The 24,522-nt window shown below is 37.8% G+C and overlaps 2 protein-coding genes across 2 annotated transcripts; one reads left to right on the top strand and one right to left on the bottom strand.

Annotated features, from left to right (window-relative positions):
- The first annotated feature begins 52 nt into the window (after positions 1–52).
- On the top strand, positions 53–9,112 carry LOC139934662 (lysosomal protective protein-like). Its single transcript, XM_071928994.1, has 9 exons — positions 53–312; positions 1,019–1,130; positions 1,709–1,846; positions 3,437–3,592; positions 4,407–4,498; positions 5,247–5,331; positions 5,640–5,786; positions 6,213–6,370; positions 7,267–9,112. The coding sequence occupies exons 1-9, from the start codon at positions 146–148 to the stop codon at positions 7,598–7,600; spliced, it is 1,389 nt and encodes a 462-aa protein (XP_071785095.1). The 5' UTR covers positions 53–145; the 3' UTR covers positions 7,601–9,112.
- On the bottom strand, positions 8,429–23,894 carry LOC139934663 (lysosomal protective protein-like). Its single transcript, XM_071928996.1, has 9 exons — positions 23,405–23,894; positions 18,558–18,669; positions 16,982–17,122; positions 16,479–16,631; positions 16,136–16,227; positions 14,376–14,442; positions 13,162–13,308; positions 11,992–12,131; positions 8,429–11,476 (listed from the first exon to the last, which is right to left on the bottom strand). Exons 1-9 carry the CDS (start codon positions 23,587–23,589, stop codon positions 11,143–11,145), a joined length of 1,371 nt encoding a protein of 456 aa, XP_071785097.1. The 5' UTR covers positions 23,590–23,894; the 3' UTR covers positions 8,429–11,142.
- Positions 23,895–24,522: the final 628 nt, after the last annotated feature.

The following is a 24,522-nucleotide window of genomic DNA, read 5'->3' on the forward strand; positions in this document are numbered from 1 at the left end:
ACTATTATCCTGGTTTCGAGGAAAATCGTTTAGCTTGGGATCGAGGATCGGAGTTTTGACACGGCATTTTTGATAACTGTGTTTGTCGAGTATATAGTGAAGTCGGCATTTTAGGGAAGTAGAACTGTTTTGGTCTTCGCTGAAGATGAATACTCTTTTATTTCTCGTTATTGGTTGTGTGTTGTGTTTCACCTCAGCCCAACCAGCTGAAGAGGAAGTGAAATCATTGCCTGGTGTCATTAATCCGCAACTTTCTTCGAGGCAATATTCCGGTTATCTCAGCGCCTCCAACACGATCAAACTGCATTACTGGTAAAAACAAAACACTCATTTTATTGTGTTGCATTGCACTGCAAAGAAAACAGTATTTTAATGAAAAGCCATATTACTTGTCTACTTAGCGCTTAGCCTTAGTAGAAGATAATGCTTTACATTAATATTGAAGGTGTACATTAATATTTATAGATAAACTTATTGTTTATCCATGGACCATGGGCAACTTTCAGTGAAACACTGTTTGTCAAAGGTGCTCAGCCAAAAGACGAAACTGATGACTAATTAAATTAAAATAGAGACTATTTTTAATTTTAGAGCAGCAAAATTGTCTGTTTTATACATTATTTCTATTTAGGTGGGGTGGAATTTGAAATTGTAAAAGACACATTCAAGATCAAAGGCACTCCCAGTCCAAGATAAAAGCCCAGTGGCTAGAAAGAATGGGACTGCTGTTTAAAAACCTTTGCAGTTACCTTTGATAATTGAACCTACTCCTAGAACAATGAGGTTCGTTCCGCAAACTGTCTCCACGCTAACGTCTCCTTGTTTCGCTGTCGTTCATGGAGACGATAGCGGAATAATGAACCTCATAGTTCTAGGAGTAATTAAACCCTCCTCTCTCCCTTGAGAGAATGGAGGGTTTCGATTATCACAACTACTTTGCAATGTGCAATTTGATGACATTTTGTGATACTGGAATGTTTAACAACTTGTTTTCTATTTTATTTTCCTGAATCTGAAGGTTTGTAGAATCTGAACGAGATCCTGTGAACGATCCATTAGTTTTGTGGATGAATGGTGGACCAGGATGCAGTTCTTTGGATGGTTACTTGTCTGAGCTTGGACCATATCTGGTAAAAAAATAATAAAACCAAAATGCCTACCTATATCAATGCAGTGCATATATAGTAGCATGTTGATGGACTTTGTTGACTCTTAAAAACAGTGGTCCGTTTTCCAAATGCCCATTGAAAAACCCAAGGATCATTCAAAATTCTCTCCAAGTGGTACGTCCGGCTGGCTAGGTCAGTGTTGGAAAGCATTCCTATTTCATATGAAGTATGGACTAGTGAAAAGGCTTGTGGACTACTGAAATGACAAGTAAACTGATCCTGCAGGCTTGTCACTCAACAAGTTAAGGGCAAACCCCTGAAGTAGAGAATAATATATGCTTGGTTTTACACATACAGATCAGCAGGCTTGTTTGTTTTACATGCACGTATGCTTTGATTCTCTATGAATAATATTTAATATTGTTTTACTCGCTCTGTCTTAGATTGCCTATAATGACTGCATTTTTGTACAGACTCACCGATTGTGATTTAATTGCATAATAAATTATGTAGGTATGTTTGAGAAGCAAATTCCTATTTTATGGACAATAAACATTGATTTGAATTGAATTGAACAATTAATGTCATTTATATTCCAGATTAATCCTGATGGAACAACTCTAACACCAAATCCAAATAGTTGGAGTAAAGTGGCCAACGTTATCTTTCTTGAAGCACCAGCAGGAGTTGGGTTCTCATACTCTGATGATCAGAATTACACCACGAGTGACAATGAGGTATTTTTTATGATAATCAGTATTATGGGATGTATTCCATAGGGAAACCCATGGTTCTCCTAATTAACAGTGTGGTCCGCTGGCCAAACGCTAGTTCAAACACCTCAGGACCAGTTAGAATTCTCTCCAAATCGTCTGGTTGGCTTGTACAATGTTATAAAGCATTCTATTTAATATGATATTTGGGCTCTTAGCCGGCCTTGAACTTCATTCCTGTAAGGGGCACACGCTGGCTTGTACAATGTTAAAAAGCATCCCTATTTAATATGATATTTGGGCTCTTAGCCGGCCTTGAACTTTGTTCCTGTAATGGGCACACGCTGGCTTGTACAATGTTATAAAGCATCTATTTAATATGATATTTGGACTCTTAGCCGGCCTTGAACTTTGTTCCTGTAATGGGCACACGCTGGCTTGTACAATGTTATAAAGCATCTATTTAATATGATATTTGGACTCTTAGCCGGCCTTGAACTTTGTTCCTGTAATGGGCACACGCTGGCTTGTACAATGTTAAAAAGCATCCCTATTTAATGTGATATTTGGACTCTTAGCCGGCCTTGAACTTCGTTCCTGTAGGGGCACTTTTATGAGGAAAATGTAAAGTTGTATTTGAACCTTGCAGAGAGGGCACCAAAGCAAAAGAACGGGGCACCACTGCAATGGGCCTTTTTGAGGTATGGCTGACGTGATAGGAGTGTACTGTTTGGTTTGGGTGTATACACACAAATTTACCCAAAACATTATAGTGTTGAAGTATTTAGTCAGCCATATCTCAAAAAGGCTTATGGCTGTGGGTGCCGTGGGTTAACTCAAAGCCGGGGCCAGTGAACAAGCTGAATGGCTAGTGAAAGGTGAACTGTACCTGGGCCCAATTCATAGAGCTGCTAAGCACAAAAAATTGCTTAGCATGATATTTCTTCCTTGATAAAAACAGGATTACCAACTAAATTTCCACGTGATTTTCAGGATAAGCAAACAACAGCGGAATGCCAGTAATAAGCAATATGTAACAAATAAAAACTTGGTTGGCAATCCTGTTTCTATCAAGGAAGAAATTTCATGTTAAGCAAATTTGTGTGCTTAGCAGCTCTATGAAATTGGGCCCTGCTAGCTATCCAGTGAAAACAGTACAGGCAACCCCAGTATGAACCCACAAACAAAAGGACAAAATGACCAACCAACAGTGTGTTCCATATGATGACCATTATTATAGTTTTATCATAAACTAGGAGTGGTCACTTTTCCAATGAAGCCCAGGGTGCATTATTTGATGATGCATAAATGGCTTATGTTTAGTCACATTTTGTATGTAGTTTTTACTGTAAAGGGTTAACTGTGTCGCATATATTTACATGTAGGTAACATGAATAAAGATAATCGGTTTATCTACCCTTCACTGGCAAATTTATATAAAGAAAAGTAAACTGATGCTTTTCAGGTTCTGCATAGAAGCCACTTGCACTGAGAGAACTTAGGAACTATGTTATTTTTACCTGCTCAAGAGGAGTTAAAAGTTATCCGTTGTGTTTAAAATTTCTGTGTGAAGATTTACAACATTTGAATTTCCTTCTTTTTTGTTTACCCCAGACTGCTAAGAACAACTACCTTGCACTACTTGATTTCTTTGCCAAGTTTCCAAACATGGCCAAGAAACCTTTCTTCATTACTGGTGAGAGCTATGGAGGATTTTATGTTCCAACATTGTCCGTTAGAGTCATGGCTAATGCATCCATCAACTTCCAGGTAAAGAAATAACTTATCCAAATATGATTAATTGAAAGGCAAGTGCACTTTGTGTTTTTAGAATATGATTAGAATATTGTTAATATTGTAAGTAGGATTTAAAACTTTACATGATGGAAGTAATTAGTGAAGTTTGTGGTTTGCAACATGTTTAAATCTCTTTGGAGTAGTGTTAGTCAGGAAAGAGCCGGTGGTTGACAACTCCATGTTTTGATCAGTGTGCTCCTGAATACTCAATAGAGGTACTCAATGGCTTGAAAAAGCAGAAATATTTTATGATAGATCTTTTATTTTATGAGGCCAATTTCTTTAGCACCTTATACAGGTTTACAAACTGCCACTGCCTGAAACACCCGGCAAACCTCTTCTCTTAGCCATAAAAGAGGGTTCTTTTTGTTGTGTAATACACAGTACACTAGACCACTTGCTGTACGTCCATTCCAAAGGGGGAAGCAATAATGGTTAAGTGTATCGCTTTTAAAGAACACAATCTGAAGCAAGACCGGGACTCAAACCCACACTCTGCTGATCAGAAACACCAGAGTTTGAGTCGGGTGCTGTTAACTGCTCAGACAAAACACACCTTCCTCATGGTCTGTCAAATGTGGAGGCAGAAGTTATACTCTATGTAAAGAAGAAAGTTTCAGTTAAGACATGTGGAAGAGATTGGAAAGATATAACTGTCCATATCAGTTTATGCATGTTTCCTATAGTTTATGGTAGACAAAAATAAATCCATGATTTTACTAATTATCCTAAAGGTTTAATCAGTTTATTGAAGGAATTTCATTTGATTTATTGTTTTGACTTTCAGGGCTTCGCAATTGGGAATGGTCTTCTAGATTCAGTACTGAACACCAATACTGCAGTATACTACGCTTACTATCATGCTATCATTGGAGAAGAGTAAGTTACTACAAGATCTTTGCTCTGTATTCTTCAGGCCTAAAGAAAACTGTGAAGAAAATAAGTTTTTCATAGATGTTAACTTTGCAAATAATAAGTTGTGAAACTTGAAGGAAAAACTCTGTAATCATGTTTATGAAATAAACAAAATGTTCACACCTGAAGAAAACTGTGAAGAAAATCAGATATTTATGTTGAGTAAATACAAATTGCCCCCAGTAGAAACCTGCGACCTCCAGATTAATGAGCCGGCACTCTACCATCTGGGCTATTCAGCCCTATGTTAGCGGTGTCCCTTATTTGTCAGTATCTTTGGTTGGGGTGCAGGCACGCTGTGCAGCAAGGAATCACAACCAAGATTATAATACCTTCTGGAGAGTGAATGTGGCAGCAGAGGGATCACCTTAAGGGGATCGTCTTTTTATTTCAAATATCAAATGATAAGAAAGATTCAGCTGTGAAATTATAAGGAAAAAGTCCTTCAATTAGGTTTTGGAGATTGGGTAGTTTTTTAGTTCCCCACTTGAGTGGTGAAAGTTAGTTTGATCTGTGAAATATTTAACAGATCTATCCAATAACAGTAAGAACTAAAAAGTTGGTTGTCCATAAGTCTTGGGTACAATAGAATAAATAGCATGTAGAAGCAAACCAGTAAACTGACGTACAAAGAACACTTCTTGATAAGATAAATGTTGATCCAACTTTTCAAGTACTTTGATTGATTTAGGTTGTTTGATTTCTTTTGTAGTGTTTGGGCCAAGCTACAGCAGTACTGTTGTAAAGATTGCAAGTGTAACTTTGCTGCACCACCAAACCAACAATGCCAAGACTTGGTAAGGTTTGCCTTTTGGAATTGATTGTATTAGAACTACATGTATAATGGACAACTATAAGATTTGAGTTTGGGTCATTGTTTATTTCTATTTTGTTTCCTGTAAACCAATGTGTTTGCATCTTTATTTTATCAAGTGATAGGAGCAATCATATCAAAATTAAAGACAATGATTATATTACAACACTTCTCAAGTGCAATGTATGCACCTTACATATTGCTTGAGGCTCAACGATATAGAACACAAACAAAAAGTCAAGACAATTATGAATTTGTACTTATTCTTAATTGTTTTTGTCTTCATTCTAGGCAATAACCGTTCAGAATACAATGATGGGTATTGGGATCAACCCATATGACGTCACCGGTGACTGTGCTGGCGGAGTACCAGGTCATTCTTCACTTCAGAAACAACACATTTTTCTCAAACACTTCTTTGAACCATCATTTCTTAAGGTAAGAAAGTAACTGTGGCTTTAAAAAGGCAGTTTGAAATGTCATGTTCATTTTTTAAATATTTTCATTCAGTTGTAAATTTTAGAAGGGACAAGTTTCGTCCCAGACTAACACAGCATTGCATAACATTTAAAATTACAAGATAGGAAAAACCATAGTATGCAAATATTGATTGTTTGAGTGCTATGGTTAAAGCTGTATTAAAAGGTCTTGGTTTGAAATTAACTGTCACCCGAGTAATAACAGCGACGGGCTAGTCCAGGCAAGTCAAAAACAAAAGTCCTTTTCACAATAAATGAAGGTACAGTGGTAAAATCTTAACGAGAGTTACTTTTAGGTTTGTTAAATGGTTTATACTTACTGTTGACTTGAATCCTTAACCCACTTTTCAATTAATCAATTTTCTTTTGTTGTTGTGATTTCCAGGCACTAAAGAACCCCAAAGGCAATGGGTCTGTCAGCTTTGATAGTAATAACATCATTCCTTGCATCGATGCTGGACCTCAGACTCAATATTTGAATACTGCTGAGGTCAGACTAGCCCTACACATACCTAACAATGTTAGCAAGTGGGCAATTTGCAGGTAAGATATGTTCACATTGAACTTATTGTTGGTAAACAAGTCCAGTGCAAACCGCCCAGGAAGATCTCCCTCCCCCCCCCCCCCAGATAACTTAACCAACCTGATTGGGAAGTTTAACTGACCCACCTCTACCTGCCCGGTTCAATTGCCCAAGTCACAAGTCATTTCAAAGACAGTGGACACTATTGGTAATTGTCAAAGACCAGTCTTCTCCCTTGGTGTATCCCAACAGATGCATAAAATAACAAACCTGTGAAAATTTGAGCTCAATTGGTCGGCGAAGTTGCGAGATATGAATGAAATAAAAAACACCCTTGTCACACGAAGTTGTGTGCTTTCAGATGCTTGATTTTCAGACTAACTTGAGGTCTCAAAATCGAATTTGTGGAACATTACTTCTTTCTCGAAAATTACGTCACTTCAGAGGGAGCCGTTTTTCTCAATGTCTTATACTATCAACCTCTCCCCATTGCTTGATACCAAGTGAGGTTTTATGCTGATAATTATTTTGAGTAATTACCAATCTGCCTTTAAGGTGCCTAAGTGCATTGGTGCAATTTTTTAATCGACACTTTCTTGGAAAATATCCTTTTCTTGGCAAACTATGAGCATATATAATGAGCACAATACTATTATCAAACTACAAAAGCCTACATTGGATACTAACTGCCTCCTACTTTCAGTATGATTTTAGCGTTTGTGAAACTGTTGAACCACACCAATGCTATCTTGTCTAAATCTGGAGCGCCTCTCCCACTTGATGACACTCACTTCATGTTTGATACATTTTTGTCAACTTGTCATGTTTTCTTTCAGTGGTGTTGTTGGTGGAGCACCTCTCCCACTTGATGACACTCATTTTATGTTTGATACATTCTTGTCATGTCTTCTTTCAGTGGTGTTGTTGGTGCTAACTACAAGAGACAGTATCAAACCATGAAGGATCTTTTCAATATGCTACTCCCAAAGCACAGGGCACTCGTTTACAACGGAGATGCCGATATGATGTGTAACTTCCTTGGTGATCAGAAGTTTGTTGCCTCCTTACAACAGAAAGAGTTAGGACCACGTAGGCCTTGGATTCATGCTAAGCAGATTGCTGGTTTTGTACATGAATATGAGCAGATTACATTTATGACTGTTAAGAATGCTGGTCATATGGTTCCTTCGTTTACTCCTGGTGCTGCGTTGCAGATGATTACCAACTTCTTAAATAATAAACCACAATAAGCTTAGATTAGTTAATAGGAATATGTAATGTAACAGTTGGCAGTAAACTATTACATAAATATTTCATTGAATTTATTTCAATTTTTGGGGTTATGAAACGAAGGGATCTTAAAAAGCAGTTTGGAAGATACCTATGTAGAGAAGATGATGAAGAAGACTCGGTTTTAGATCTTGAAGGAAAACTCCAAATAGTGAAAAACCCTTGCATTTAGGCAGGGACTGAAAACCCAGGAAGAAAGATGGGGAAGAAAACACTAAATCAATCTAGGTGCCTTCAAATGTAGATGATGAACATTTTCTTTAAAGGACTTCATCAGCAGACTTTTACTTCTCTTTTCTGTGAATATATATATTTTGTTTCTTTCTTTTTACTTCTAAATATAAATTTGAAAAAAGAATTTGATCAGGCTACTTATGGAATGTGAAGTATTGATGTGGTCGTCTTTAATTTCTTTGTCTCACCTTCTGTTCTGCAGAGGAACATTTACTTGAAGTTAAACTTTCATCACTTTCGAAGTGATCACTTCAAGTTTTCACTTGCTTTTTTAGGTGTACATCGCACCAACCTTTACAGAACTCAATAAAGATGTTTTAGATGTGGGATGTAAATCTTATTGGAGAAACTAATGCGATTGGGTAGGTAATAAAAAACCCAATCCACATGTTAGATTCGAACCAGGGTCCACGAGGTGAAACACTGGGTAGATACAACAGAGTCACCCTGAATATCTAATGGACACCATCAGTAGCAAATGCGATTCTAACTAAAATGTTTTTGTAAACAGACTTGACGGGTGGAATTTTCAAACTCACAACGAAAAAAGAACATGTAGTATATCAGCTTTATGTTAGACAGTTTATTTATTTATTCAACACCGAATAAAAAGATGTAAAATGAGTTGCCAATGAATGCCTGAACTAGAGTAATACTGACTGATGAAAAGGGGATTGTTTATACCAATTAATAAGGAATCTTTTGTACTTTGCTATAATGAAAAAAAAAAAAAATACTTAAAATTATTATAATATGCTGAGTAAAAGATTTTCACACAATTAGTTTTTGCTGATTATTTTCATAATGCTTGAAGTTTTCTTCTTTCTTGCCTAGTACTTTCATCATGATTTTCATGAATGTTTTACTTTCTTACAGTACTGTAATATTATTCCAGATAATAAGTATAAGACTACGTAGGTATTTATAGTGTTTGTAAAGTAAACAGCAGGAAGCCTCTGTCGACAAAGAATTTGTGATTATGTACATGTATAAGTATAAGTTCAAAATGACAGCAAGGCCTTTCATTTACAATGAATGCCCAGTAGTCTAACATCAGGAAGGTAGGAGATTCAAGTGAAATTTAATTCACATTATTGATTAGATCAAATTAAAAGGCACATTGTTTTAAAAAGCTGGGCTCCTTTTAAAAACGTATTTAAATCAAAAGGAATTGCTTTACACAATTTGTAGGTTACTTAATTAATTTTGATATTCTTCAATAACAGTAAAATAATGAATGGAGTGTGTCTTATCAGATCATGATTTGGTTATTTAAGAAAAATGGCAATATTGTAATTTATAAGAAATATGGGTTAAGTCCAACATTTCATCAAATTTCAGCCCAAATTGTAAAAAAAAAACAAGGGGTAAGTCCAGCTTTTTTGTAAATTTTGAGCTCAAAATTGAAAAAATCACAAGGGGTAAGTCCATCATTTATGTCAATTTTGAGCCCAAAATTGAAAAAATCATAAGGGGTAAGCCCAGCATTTTTGTAAATTTTGAACTCGAAATTGAAAAAATCACAAGGGGTAAGTCCATCATTTATGTCAATTTTGAGCCCAAAATTGAAAAAATCACAAGGGGTAAGTCCAGCATTTTTGTTCAGTTCGAGTCCAAAAATTAAAAAAAAAAAACAAGGGGTAAGTAAGTCCAGCATTTTAATCAGTTTTCAGCCCCCCCCCCCCAAAAAAAAATGATTGGTTATTTAAGAAAAATGGCAATATTGTAATTTATAAGAAATATGGGTTAAGTCCAACATTTCATCAAATTTCAGCCCAAATAGTAAAAAAAAACAAGGGGTAAGTCCAGCTTTTTATCAATTTTGAGCCAAAATTGAAAAAATCACAAGGGGTAAGCCCAGCATTTTTGTAAATTTTGAGCTCAAAAATGAAAAAATCACAAGGGGTAAGTCCATCATTTTTGTCCTTTTTGAGCCCAAAATTGAAAAAATCACAAGGGGTACAGTCACAGTGCAAGTCCAGCATTTTTGTCCATTTTGAGCCCATATTAAAAATAGTAAAACAACATTTGTAAAGCGCCTAATGCGAAAAGCCTCTAAGCCCATAAATAGACCAATAAAATATACAATGATAGAGAGAAACTGGTCCATTTTCAGCCCATAAATGAATAAAGGGGTAAGTCCAGTATTTGTTTCAAGTTTGAGCCAAAATTAGAAGAAGAAAAAATTGCAAGGGGTAAGTCCAGCATTGTTATCTGAGCCCTACTACAGCACTAGAACCTGTACCCATCTATAAATTCTAATGTGGTTTCGCTACCAAACAACAAACCTTATTCATCACTAGTTACTTTTTAGTTAACAGATCAAAAAGAAGTTTTAACCAATACATACTGATACTTTAACCAGAGGATTAAGGACAGTGAAATTGTTGAATAAATTTAATATTTCCTTCTGAAAGATCTCAAAGGCCTCTGTGAATTATTATATAACGTTTCACAATGTGTGCATAGAATTATTTACGCCAAATAGTTACAACCATTGATATACATTTATATTGTAATCATAATCAAAAATATAGCATAAATATAAACATGATTGCATTTAGAGTAGAACTAACTTTCATCCATCTGCCCAAATGAAAAGCTAAGCACAGAAACAGTTTGCTTAGCAGAAATTGGTTACCTAAAAAAACAATATTGCTGAGCAATAAAGGACTACAAAACTTAAATTGTACATTTATTTGAGACAAAAACAACAGAGCAATTTTCCAATGAATAGGCCAATATTTCTTTGACACTTTTAAAGCATTATTTTGAAACACAAACATGATGTACTCATAAAAGCACAACAATTCTGATGTGGATACTTTAGTCTTAAAGGATCGGTCAAGTTTGTCTTTGAGCTTGGGTAGAAAGATGTTTTAAAAGTAGAATACAATGGTCCAAACAAACATACCTCAAAATTGCACGGTTCACTTATACCTCGTCGACTTACACGGTCGGCCATTTATGGGAGTCAAATTTTTTACCCCCATATATGTTTTAGTTCGTACAGTTAAAGGAAAGCCAGGTAATTTTGAGGCAAATTTGTGTGGATCATTGAATTCTACTTTTAAAACATCTTTCCAACCAGATGCATTTTATAACAAACGGTTACAAACGCTGTTAATAGACCGAACCAAGGCAATGTGTTCCTTTAAAGTTTTGATGATGTCATCAATGCTGAAATTTATCTGTCAAGGCAGCATAAAAACATACAAAAGTTATCATAAAAATAAAAGCCTCATATAGATATTGACATCAATTCATTTTATTGCGGTTTGTTGTTTAGGAAGTTGGTGATCATTTGCAATGCTGGTCCAGGGGTAACCTGTGGTACCATATGACCAGAGTCCTTGACTGTCATGAAGGTTATTTGCTTATACTCCTTAACAAATCCAGCCACTTGAGTCCTATACCTCCAGGCTCTACGATTACCAAGGACTGGTTGTCCTAATTCCTCTACAAACTTCTGATCACCAAGAAAGTTGCATACGATGTCTGCATCTCCGTTGTAAAGAAGGGCTCGGTAGTTCGGTAGTAGAGTTTGGAATAATGGTATTGTTGTGTTGTATAGCTTTGTGTAAATGGCTGCCAACGCAGGACTGCAAAGAAAGAATATATAACATTTTTTATAAAGACTGTTTCTCATTCTCTTATTTTGGGGGCTAGCAATAGAAGTAAAACCAAAGGGTTGTTTAACGTGAATCATGCTGAAATAATAACAACAATAACAACAATATCAATCAATCAATCAATCAATAAACATTTATTTCCACATTCACATCACATGGAGGCATCATCCTAAAAGCCGAGGCTTGTGGCGGATGTGCCCGTTACAAGATTACAGAACAAAACAGGAAAACAGCACTAAATAGACGAATAAATAAATACATACCACTACGGTAGATAACTAAATACACAATAATCAAGAGTATTTGTATTGTGCCAAACTGCTCAACTCAGACTAACTCAGAAAACAATGACAAAAAAGCCATATCAAACAATTTTAATTGAAACTTTTAAGATAAGTTCGAAAACTTAAAAGTGTTCACACTAATCTTAAAAGTTTCATCACTAAATCTTTGATTTAAACCACACAAGCCTTCAAATTACTTACTTGCAAAGAGTCCACTTCTGAGTGACAAAGTCTGGAATATGTAGAGCTGTCTTAACATCCGGCTGATTTAAGTATTCTTCAATGTCGACGTTATTAACACAAGGAAGAAATGGACTCCTATACCCTGGAAACTTCTTACTCTGAAAACAATAAATAATTAATTTAAGCATTCTTCAATATCGATGTTATTAACACAAGGAAGGAATGGAATCCTATACCCTGGAAACTTCTTACTCTGAAAACAATAAATAATTGATTTAAATATTCGTTATTGTCAAGGTTATTATCAACACAAAATAGGAATGACCTCAAATTCTGTAATTTACAGATGGTCAATCAGGAACTTAACCAGTTTACCTAAATCCTCATTTAACCCTTAGCACGCTACGAGGCTGTACACACAGTATTCCCCTGGTGCTGAATTTCCTGTGTGGCGCTACTAAAACGCACATACATTTTTTCTCAAGACTTTTACTCTGTGAAGAAAGTGTTTTGGGCTAAATTGCAAAATAAGTTTTATACTCAGTATTTTATTTCCCATCTAATGCAGTAAACATTATGTTTTTTGGATAAAGAATAACCGAGATACGCTTCTTTCATTACCACTATTCTATCACCGGCCGCCAAGCCTAGTTGTTGTCGATTTTGATCGGGGCCATCGCCCGATCCAGACCCATCGCTGCTGGCCATCAGACCCATTGTCGTGTTCATATACATCGTTATTGCTGACACATACACAGCACACGTACAAAGTACACATACAGCATTCTCAACACATCAGAATCTCTTGGAAAAAGCTCTTCAAAGTCTGATTCTCTGGAGTCCGAGTCCTGAAAATTTTCCAGAAATGCTGCATGGACGTCCATTGTGTCCCCCTTTTGTCTTAGCTTTTTGATCGAAAATTGTGAGAAAATTCGGGACAAAAGATCGTTTTTTCCAGACGCAATATCGTTGCATACATGCATAGCTAGATACATGCAGCTGGATGAGGGTCAGGGGTCAATAGTTTCCCAGAATTCCTCATCTATTTACTCGCAGTACTGCTGGGCGACTGGAGTCGCCAACAGCGTGCAGGGAATAAACAAGCTCGGCGACTGTGGTCGCCGATAGCGCGCAAAGGGTTAATCAGCTTATTTTGAAATTAAAGAGAACAACCAACTTGTTTCTTACCACTGTCCCCACTGAGGCTTCAGGATCCATGAAGTCCAATATAGAGATTGAAGCTAATTCTGAGTTAGAATAACTCCCGTTACAATCACCAGTTATATCATATGGATTGATACCACTGTGCTCAATCAGCTCGTTAATCTCCCGCTTCTATAAATTAATCAATCCAAATTAATTTATTAATTCTCAATAGGATTGAAGTATTTTCATTTAATACGACATGTTAACAAAGTCCCAAGAACATTTCAATAAATATACAAAGGTATTAAACAGCCAATAAAGGATGATCTCAATGTTTCAACTATTACCTTCTTTATGGCCAAATAGAAATCGTAGATACCAGTTAATAACCATTTTACTCTCAAAATTTGCATTTAGTAATAAATAACTCGAGTACAAAATGCACCCGGCCGCGCAGCTTTTTCAGCCGAGAGTAAAAAACGGCTTATCTATTATAATGAACCCTTGACGCCAGAGACGATTTCCCCTAATTGTGTTTGAACACTATTCTCCAGTTTAAGCAAACTGAGGGCGCTATTTTCCACATCAAATAGCAGCCACTGACATCACGATTCTTTTGTTGCTCGGGTTTGTTTGACCCCATGTTTTTCAGAAATTTGGCTTGGAGCATTCTGGAGAAAAACCCATTTTTACCATGTTTTAACAAGAGGTAAGAGACTCGTTATATTTTTTAATGTTTCATATGGACTGCAGCTATTAGAAAACTGTAATATCTATAATTTGAGATCATCCTTTATTGGCTGTTTTAACAATTTTGTAAACTCCTCAAAAATTGTTTTTTGTTAAGTTGTCTTTTGATTGTGTGATTTCCAATACCACATTTCTTAAAAGCAATTTGTTGATTTACTGCGTGGCAATTGTACTGAAGGTTTTTTTTTTTTTTCCTGAAAAGAAAACACAATTCACTAGCCTGGACATCTTTGTCATATATTCTTTCTTTTTCTCTTTTTATAACAATTTTAAATGTATCTCTGTTAAGTGCAGTTTTGAAGATTTTTTGTTTTAATTCCTAGTCTTTGTATCATTGTATAGTGCAACTATCAGTTGCCAAACTATACATTATCTGACAACTCACAAAAAATCTAAATTTAATCACATCATTAATTATAAAATAAGATTCTGCAGAATTCAAAATAAACCAATATGACAGGGATATAAGAGTTTCTGAAACACAATACTGAATAAGTCCTACTTACTAATTGAGTACATTCAGTCGATGGTTTACTGCTTGACCCACAGGTTGTTTGATACCTTTTCCAAAGGCTGTCAAAATCAAACAAACAACCAAGTGACTTCATATATGGTGTTATATAAAATAACAACTTCATTTATATTATGGCTAAAAAAAATGAATGCATTCATATAGCGCTTAACACATTCAAAAGAAAGTCTGTAAGTGCTCAGATGAACAAAAGAAAATTACATAATATGATGAATTAAACAAATGTTAAACAGCTACCTGAGCGGAATGTTTTCAACGGAAATGGTATTTTAACTTGTTTATAATGCACTTGTTCACCATTTTAATGTCATTTTGATATGTGTACACTGAAATTTTCGTAATTATCGATTAAAAAATCAGGCCCCAACCGAAAGGTTTTGAAAAACTAAAAACACTTCTGCCATTGAGAGCGCGTGTCAAAGGACAATGCCGCTGACGTCATCTCTGGGAGCTTGCTTTGTTATGCCTCCACGCTACAACAAAGCGGCTTAACAAATTTGAGCTCCCAGAGATGACGTTTTGAGAGTGATTACGTAACAGGGCTTTTTGCAAATCTCTCCTAAAAGCCCTGGATAAGGGCATTCAAAATTGTTGTTTTTTTACACAATTGAATCCCTTTTATAGTCATATGACTCGATTTCCCTATTCTTTGAAAACATTTTAAGTGAATTTCAGCAAAGTTTACGACTTGACATAATCGTTCAAACAGGTCTTTAATGAGAAAAACATATTTTTTACAATTTTTTTTTAGGACTATACATCACCAGAAAGACATAACTAGTAATCAGGTAGCTTAGTGTAAAATATCAAGGTCACCTTTAGTTGCAGGTTGTGTTCTACACGGCGAACAAAAGCACCTTTTTTAGCACAGGGCTTCCTATTAAGGGTCTATTAATTAATGTTAGCCGAGGTGCCCTCCGGAGTTTGTAATTGTTTATAAGTAAATCGAAAAAAAATCCAAATGGCGTATTATAATCGTGCACTTCAAATTTCTATTTTGCAGGTTGTAGTCTACTTAAGCACCAAATGAATGGAATATAAAACAATCATGAATCATCTGAATATCTAGATAAAAACACAATTTTAAGCAAACAAACAATACTATCTCACACCACGGAGACTTTAGACCAGTGTAAAAGACACGTTCAATGAGTTCTCATTTTTTGGAAGTATGGGGGATTGTTAATTCTGATACAAAACATACAGCATACACTGTGTATAATACCACCTTTCTGGAAAGGAAAAGCACACTCTTTCCAGACAGCTGCTACGCCTAAACTTTAAAGACGTTGCGAGATTGCATACGTGTTATGTTTCCAGTCGAGAGGTGCTTAGACATGTTAGATGGGTAGTAATAGCGCATTCAAAAGACAAAAGAACTCTCCTCTATTCTTTGAGAAGTCCCCTCTCCTGGTATGATCAAGCATGGATGTTGAGATACAAACTGTACAATTTCTGAATCCATGACAAATCCAGTCATTACTTTGACCAACCTGTGTTCACCCTGGCAAAGTCTGTACAGTAGAAATGACCAGACACTCAGGAATGTTCATACATAAATTCTGCTTTCTCCAGAAGATCAGAGCATACTGATTGAAACGTCATGTTGAAACCAACGGTTCTTTTCAGAACCACCCCAACTCATTAGAGATAGTCATTATTACATGGTGTTTTATACCGCAAACCTTTCTATATACATAACTTCAGTTAGGAAATATAATTAATATATCTCACCTTTCCCCTATAAGGGCATGGTAGTAAGCGTACTCCACTTTGGTTTCACTCAAAACCTTAGCATCTACAAAGCCATTACCGATAGCAAACCCCTGTCATGAAAACAAAATAAGTCCATCAAACTTGGCTGTAGTGCTACTACATGGATGGGTTTGGATCTTAATTGATGTTCTAATGAGCTTTTTCTTTTACAAGATTCAAACAAGCCTTATTCATCACTGGGCATGCTCAGTGCGCCCAGTGGTCTTGCAATTATTGGTGGTTTGACCTGTTGGACCTGAATTCCAATCTACAATGTGTTTCAACTAGTAATGAGGACATATTGACATTACAACCATCTTACCTTGAAATTAATCTGTGTTTTCATAACTTTCACTGCAAGGGTTGGGATATAAATGCCAGCATAACTCTCCCCAGCAATAAAGAATTCATTGCTTGCCATGTTTTGAAACTTCTGGAAAAAATCCTTAAGGGCCAACAAATTATTTTCTGCCGTCTACAAGAAAAAAAAGAACAATTTACAGATGACAATCATCACTTTAATAGCTATGGTTGAAACATTTATAAGCACATGTTTTGACTCATGAATATGCAAGAACTTTTCATTTCTTTATCAAGACTAGGGAATAAAACGATCCAATGAAAAGATGCAAAACTTGAATCATGCGTTGCAACTTGCTGTGCAACACATGATGACTACGTTTTACTGTGTTGTCATTAATGTTTTGCAACAGCTAATGAAAATGCATCACCTTTTTAGCATTTAAGTTGGGCAACACGGAATGAATATGCATCACCTTATTAACATAATGTGTGCTACAAACACCTAATGAATGTATGCATTACCTGATCATCATCTGTAGAGTAGTTTTTATTCTCATTATATGAGAAACCAACACCTGCCGGTGACTCTAGAAATATGACATTAGCAACTTTAGTCCAACTGTACTCATTAACAGACAAGGTCTTGTTGCCATAGCTGTTAACCTGTAAAAAAGAATAGGCCTTAGAAAGTTTTTTTGTCAAAAATAATTATTTCTGAAGTACAACAGTTTTGTTTTATTGCAAACAGAAAAAAAACAATAGGGCTAATTACATGTAGATGTACATACAGCCCAGTTACTGACATAGCCTGGTATTACCTGTAGATGTACAGGCAGCCCAGTTACTGACATAGCCTGGTATTACCTGTAGATGTACAGGCAGCCCAGTTACTGACATAGCCTGGTATTACCTGTAGATGTACAGGCAGCCCAGTGACTGACATAGCCTGGTATTACCTGTAGATGTACAGGCAGCCCAGTTACTGACATAGCCTGGTATTACCTGTAGATGTACAGGCAGCCAAGTTACTGACATAGCCTGGTATTACCTGTAGATGTACAGGCAGCCCAGTTACTGACATAGCCTGGTATTACCTGCAGATATACGGGCAGCCCAGTGACTGACATAGCCTGGTATTACCTGTAGATATACAGGCAGCCCAGTGACTGACATAGCCTGGTATTACCTGTAGATGTACAGGCAGCCCAGTTACTGACATAGCCTGGTATTACCTGCAGATATACAGGCAGCCCAGCTACTGACATAGCCTGGTATTACCTGTAGATGTACAGGCAGCCCAGTTACCAACATAGCCTGGTATTACCTGCAGATTTACAGGCAGCCCAGTTACTGACATAGCCTGGTTACCTGTAGATGTACAGGCAGCCCAGTTATTGACATAGCCTGGTATTACCTGTAGATGTACAGGCAGCCCAGTTACCGACATAGCCTGGTATTACCTGTAGATGTACATACAGCCCAGTTACTGACATAGCCTGGTATTACCTGTAGATGTACAGGCAGCCCAGTTACTGACATAGCCTGGTATTACCTGCAGATATACAGGCAGCCCAGTTACTGACATAGCCTGGTATTACCTGTAGATGTACAGGCAGCCCAGTTACCAACATAGCCTGGTATTACCTGCAGATTTACAGGCAGCCCAGTTACTGACATAGCCTGGTATTACCTGTAGATGTGCAGGCAGTCCAGTTATTGACATAGCCTGGTATTACCTGCAGATTTACAGGCAGCCCAGTTACTGACATAGCTGGTACTACCTGCAGATTTACAGGCAGCCCAGTGACTGACATAGCCTGGTATTACCTGTAGATGTACAGGCAGCCCAGTTACTGACATAGCCTGGTAATACCTGAAGATGTTAAGGCAGCCCAGTTACTGACATAGCCTGGTAATACCTGAAGATGTACAGGCAGCCCAGTTACTGACATCTGGTTTTAGCTGTAGATGTGCAAGGCAGTTTGTCTCAACCCAAAACATTCTACTGATTTAACGAAGCCATCCGCCTATAAAATCCTAGTTCAGAGGGTCAGTACCCAACCCCATTTGCCCAATCCCTAGATAAAGTCTACATTACCCAGTAGGGTCCTAGCTCACTCAGGTAGCCTTCTAAGGAGCTGCAAGATGGTCCTCCATTCAGCCAAAGAATAACTGGATCATTCTTAGGGTCCGTTTGTGATTCAACAAACCTGTCAAAATAAAGACATAAATGAAAGTGAAGTATTCCAGAGTGCAACCTAAGCGGTCACCTACGGAATTCCACTTGGTAAATGTTTATACCGGAAGACACAGGCAACTAATTTTTTTTTTTTTTTTAAAGCCATTATACACTTTCGGTAAACAGTATTGTCCAAGTCCCACACTTCGTGTATCAGATGAAATAACAAACCTGTGAAAATTTAGGCTCAATCGGTCATCGGAGTCGGGAGAAAATAATGGGAAAACCCACTCTTGTTTCCGCACGTTTCGCCGTGTCATGACATGTGTATAAAATAAATCTGTAATTCTCGCTAACGAGAATTTATATTGTTTTAATGTTTTCTCAAAAAGTAAAGCATTTCGTGGAACAATATTTCAAGAGAAGTCTTTCACCACTACCTTCTGTAAACCCAGTAAATTATTTGTAAATCTGTACACTTTTTTTTTTCTGTACCGAAAGTGTATTAATACACATTAATAAATACCTTGGACGGTTTCAAGTCTCTGATTGGTCAAAACCCGGTCACGTGTGAGTGTTAACGGAGGTATAAAGACCGGCTTTGGAAAATAGCGAATAAGTGGCCACTAAATCAGCATACATTGTGTAAACCTTGCGCGTTGCACTGTATCGCACGCTTATTTATATCACTGTTAGTTTCATTGCAACTTCGCGCACTTACGCGTACGCGCGCTAAAAAATAAATCAATTTTGAGTGCGCGCGTGTAACATGTGCCAAGCTCATGCGCGCGTTTTAATGCACAAGGAACAGCTATCGTCCAATCATTTGCCTCCTTTGACCCCAGTGAAGGCGCTGAACAGATCATTATTTAAAAGAGTCACTGGTCTCAAAGATCAGTAATGTGGGTGATTAACGCACGAAAGAGATGGGAACCATCAAAAGCTCAAATATGGCCCCTGAACATGTCTGGAAGTACCGCCGAGAGAAAAGTCACAAAATTTGGACAATTTTAGCCGTTTAATTCGCTAGAAAAGGTAATTTATTAATGGGAATAACAGTGTTCGTACCCGGTCTTCACTGCATTGTAATGACCTTGGTTGGTGGCTGGCGCTGTTATTCCCTAATTCCATCAATGAATACCATAGGTAAAAGGCAGTGGACACTCTTTGCAATATTGGTAAATACTTAAAAATAAATATTATTATAAAACCTTAATTGGTAACGATTAATGAGGAGCTGTTGATAGTATAAAACACTGTGAGAAACGGCTCCCTTTGACGTGCCATAGTTTATGAGAAAGAAGTCATTTACCACAAATTTGATTTAAAGACCTCAGAATTAGATTTTGAGGTCTCGAAATCAAACATAGATCTGCAATCACACAACTTCGTGTGACAAGGGGGTCATCTCGCAACTTCAACAACCAATTGAGCTCAAATTTTCACAGGTTTGTTTTAATATTCTATGCAAATGTGTTGAGACACCAAGTGAGAAGACTGGTCTTTGGCAATTACCAATAGTGTCCGACAGTCCAGTGTCTTTAAAGCCATTATACACTTTCGGTAAACAGTATTGTCCAAGTCCCACACTCAGTGTATCACAACTATATAAAATAACAAACCTGTGGAAATTTAGGCTCAATCGGTCATCGGAGTCGGGAGAAAACAACGGGGAAACCCACTCCTGTTGTCGCACGTTTCGCCGTGTCATGGCAAGTGTTTATAAAAAATCTGTAATTCTCGCTAACGAGAATTTATATTGTTTTATCGTTTTCTCAAAAAGTAAAGCATTTCATGGACTAATATTTCAAGAGAAGTTTTTCACCATTACCTTCTGTAAACCCTGTAAATTATTTGTAAATCTGTGAACTTTTTCTTTTTTTTCTGTACCGAAAGGCTCCAATGGCTTTAATTAGGTGTTTGGAACACTTCCCGAAAACCTCTTATTTTTGTTAGTTTTTTTCCATTTTTTTCTTAATACTTCTTTTGCTCAGCGTCCCTTGTATGCTAACAAAAGCACCTTTCCCAAACTCGTATGAACTTGAAACTTCACAGTTAGATAATAATAAGGAGAGAAAACCGTTCAAGTTACGTCATGCTGACGTCAGGTGTGGAACTACAAGACTTTTAAGTTTAAAAAGTGACCAATTGCTATTAGCTAAAATGCAAGTCTTTGAATTGTATAGCTTAATTCATATTTGGGCATCGGATAGATCAAGACTGGGGCTACATTTGAAAAGTTAACGCCAAATTTGTATGACCTTCCTTTATGACTCCTTCTCTGTGTACCGGACGGTCACACTTTGCATTTGTAGGCCTGGCCTATATTTTCTTCAAAAATACATTTTTGGGCTTATTTACGACTTTGTTGCGTTGAATGGTATGGTTCACGTCCGATAATCAAGTTTATAGCAACATCGGGCCCGGTCAGTACCTGAATGGGAAAGCGCTTGGGAATCCAGGGTGTCGTAGGTTTGTTTGTTTTCTTCAAAAAATCACAATTTTTTCGTTTAGTCTGTGTTCAAGGCGTTATCAACAAACATATTTCCCATTCGGTTTAGTTAGTCTTCCCTTCAGTGGTCAGTATTTCATAATTTCATATTTTGTTAACCATATAATAATAATAATAATAATAATAATTTGGGGGGCTAATCATCCTTACTCGCAGCTAGAGCTGAATTGCGAAGGACGCGGCTACAACGTGTTCGAGAAGCAGGCATGCAAGGGCGCATTCAGCTGCCAGCGACATCAACCCATAATGACCGCAGAGCACAGCCTAGATCGAAAGTGTTTTTTCCTGAGGTCAGGGAGGAAAACCGGATAGTCTGGCAAACCCTTGTGGCACCAGCAGAGAACCAACGCACAACTCAAGTCACATTATATGGCCTCGACCGGGAATCCAACCAGGGTCACCTTTTGGTGAGACGCGAGCGCTTACGCACAAGCCAACCCTGCTTTCCCAAACTCAGTTGCCTATTATTATATGGCATCATTTTTTTTTTCCAATTTAATGAAAAAGCCATAATAATACCTTGGAAACAGGACGGTGTAGTTTAAGGATACAGAAAAGCTCTCTAGCTCTAGATGTAGACCCAGTAACTGGGGCGCTGTACTCCTTTTCAACAATTTTTGACTTTATCTGTCGTACTAGCGCCCCAGGGAATGGCACAGAATTTTAACGAATACCCAGTTTTTCGCGACACCCAGCCACAAAAAATGCCTCAAAATGACAAAAAGACCAAACAAACTAGCTCAAAAATCGCCTACTCTATTCTCGATACGTCTAGGATGTAACATCAGGCATTTAATTGTACTCACGATCATTTTTTAAACTCCAAATCGATGATTTTTAACTCCGCATCGTGGAGCGATTGACAAGTCTGCGATTTTCGGATGTGTATGGTAACGAAACATGGCGTCGCGTTGTGGGTGGATGTCCATCAACGGCTGTTTAATGCTACACTTGTTAGAGGCGTTGCAGCGAATGCTATACATTGTACACGGGGATGGGTACAGGCGCTGCAGCTAGCGAGTGCCCACGTGCGTTCAATCATGGGCAACGTAACTTACACGGTGCCGGGTTGTTGGAAAATTATCAGAAAGGGGGTGAAAGGTTCTCAGAAAGGGAATATTGTCTGAAAGAGGGGATTTTTCTGGTCATCGCCCCCCCCCCCAAAAAAAGAAGAAAAAAAAAAGGGGGAAAAATATGATAAATAAATAAAAACCGCTGTACTTCATCTAGGCCTACGATTTTTGTGCATGGTTAAATTGCTTCTTATAATGTTTAGTGCTGCCAGTGTCACTGTAGAATTTTTTTTTATTTATTTATCATCTTTTTTCCCCTTTTTTTCGTTTTTTCCTTCTTTTTTTTGGGGGGGGGAGGGCGATGACCAGAAAAATCCAGACCAGCAGACTTCATCCAGAACCATCCAGCTTCATCCAGCAGACTTCAGACCAGAAAAATCCCCTCTTTCAGACAATATTCCCTTTCTGAGAACCTTTCACCCCCTTTCTGATAATTTTCCAACAACCCGGCACCGTGTAAGTTACGTTGCCCATGATTGAACGCACGTGGGCACTCGCTAGCTGCAGCGCCTGTACCCATCCCCGTGTACAATGTATAGCATTCGCTGCAACGCCTCTAACAAGTGTAGCATTAAACAGCCGTTGATGGACATCCACCCACAACGCGACGCCATGTTTCGTTACCATACACATCCGAAAATCGCAGACTTGTCAATCGCTCCACGATGCGGAGTTAAAAATCATCGATTTGGAGTTTAAAAAATGATCGTGAGTACAATTAAATGCCTGATGTTACATCCTAGACGTATCGAGAATAGAGTAGGCGATTTTTGAGCTAGTTTGTTTGGTCTTTTTGTCATTTTGAGGCATTTTTTGTGGCTGGGTGTCGCGAAAAACTGGGTATTCGTTAAAATTCTGTGCCATTCCCTGGGGCGCTAGTACGACAGATAAAGTCAAAAATTGTTGAAAAGGAGTACAGCGCCCCAGTTACTGGGTCTACTCTAGATGTACTTCTAGAAACTATAATTAATAAGGCTCCCCTGCTCACAGGGTAGCCTTATTAATTAGTTTCTAGGAAGTACTCTGGAGTGGATGTAGCTAGTGAGTGTAGTACTAGAAAATACACAGAATCCTACATGACATTTGTTTGTTTGTAAATCTTCATTCTTCACCCCATATTTTACGCTAAATTGTTTGTAATTATACCATTGATTATTAACTATAAAGAAGAAAACATTTACCAGTAATGGAGTCTGACGGTCCCTGATCCTTTCAGATAGCCCGAGTATTGTTTAGAACTCAATGGTCCAGCAACTCCTGGTAGATTTTTCACTTCGTCTTCAGCTGGCCGAGCCCATGTTGGTGTTTCTCCAAAAAAGGCCAGACACAAAACATAACTAGAAATCACAAGAATAAACTTCCCCATCCTTTTTAGGAAGAAAACCCTTTTACTCTAGTTTAACTTTATGGGTATATGGTTTTAATTTTACTTGACGAAAGTGGAAGGTAACTATTGCTCCATGGTTTGTGTTTCTACGCGCAAACAATAACTTGACACTCTATTAAGTTTTATAATTTATATTTACCCAGGTCCCAGGTACGGAGCTCCAGGAGTGCCATCAGTAAGGGGTGTTATAAATACGTACCACACACGTCCCGAAGTAATCTTTCCATGATTGGCCAACCGAGGTGACCTTAGACCAATTAAAACAAACCCAGCTACGGTAGCTCTAAGTCACTGTATTTATCCAATGGTATCTTTGCACCGAATCAGTGGATCTGAACTGTGTATAGGCTACAGTGTCTTTGGCAGGGGGGCCCATATACTCAGCAGGTTGTGTGTAAACATTACTGAGAGCGACATTTACAATACATTTCACACTCGATTTTGGGTACGGAGCTCCAGGAGTGCTATCCCACATAATTGAATTAATACCGACATAATTTATCTCATTGGCTTAAGACATTAGCTTTCTCATCTGTGACATCTGGCTCCCCCTCCTCCCGACCAACGGATCTTCTATATCCGCGGTCACTCACTAGGAACCAACCCCTCAACTTAGTATTCATATTACCACCCCCACCCCCCCCCCCCCTCCTCCACCCCGTGACCAACTTAGTCACCAACCACTTATGCTTTGGGTCGTCTTGACCCTCAGTCACCTAGGCCACACAGCATTATTTATTTAGACTGCTTTGGGTCTTCTATACCCTCAGTCCCCTATGATCCACACCCCTGTAACATGATCATACTGAAACAGTTCAGTGAGCACACTCCCCCCCCCCCCCCCACACTGCCCCCAAGGCTCCACGGTTACCACGCCTCACCGAGCTCCCTGCCTTCGTGCATCACCAAGAC

Source organism: Asterias amurensis, chromosome 3 (assembly GCF_032118995.1).
Source record: "Asterias amurensis chromosome 3, ASM3211899v1".
Taxonomy (NCBI): Eukaryota; Metazoa; Echinodermata; class Asteroidea; order Forcipulatida; family Asteriidae; genus Asterias; species Asterias amurensis.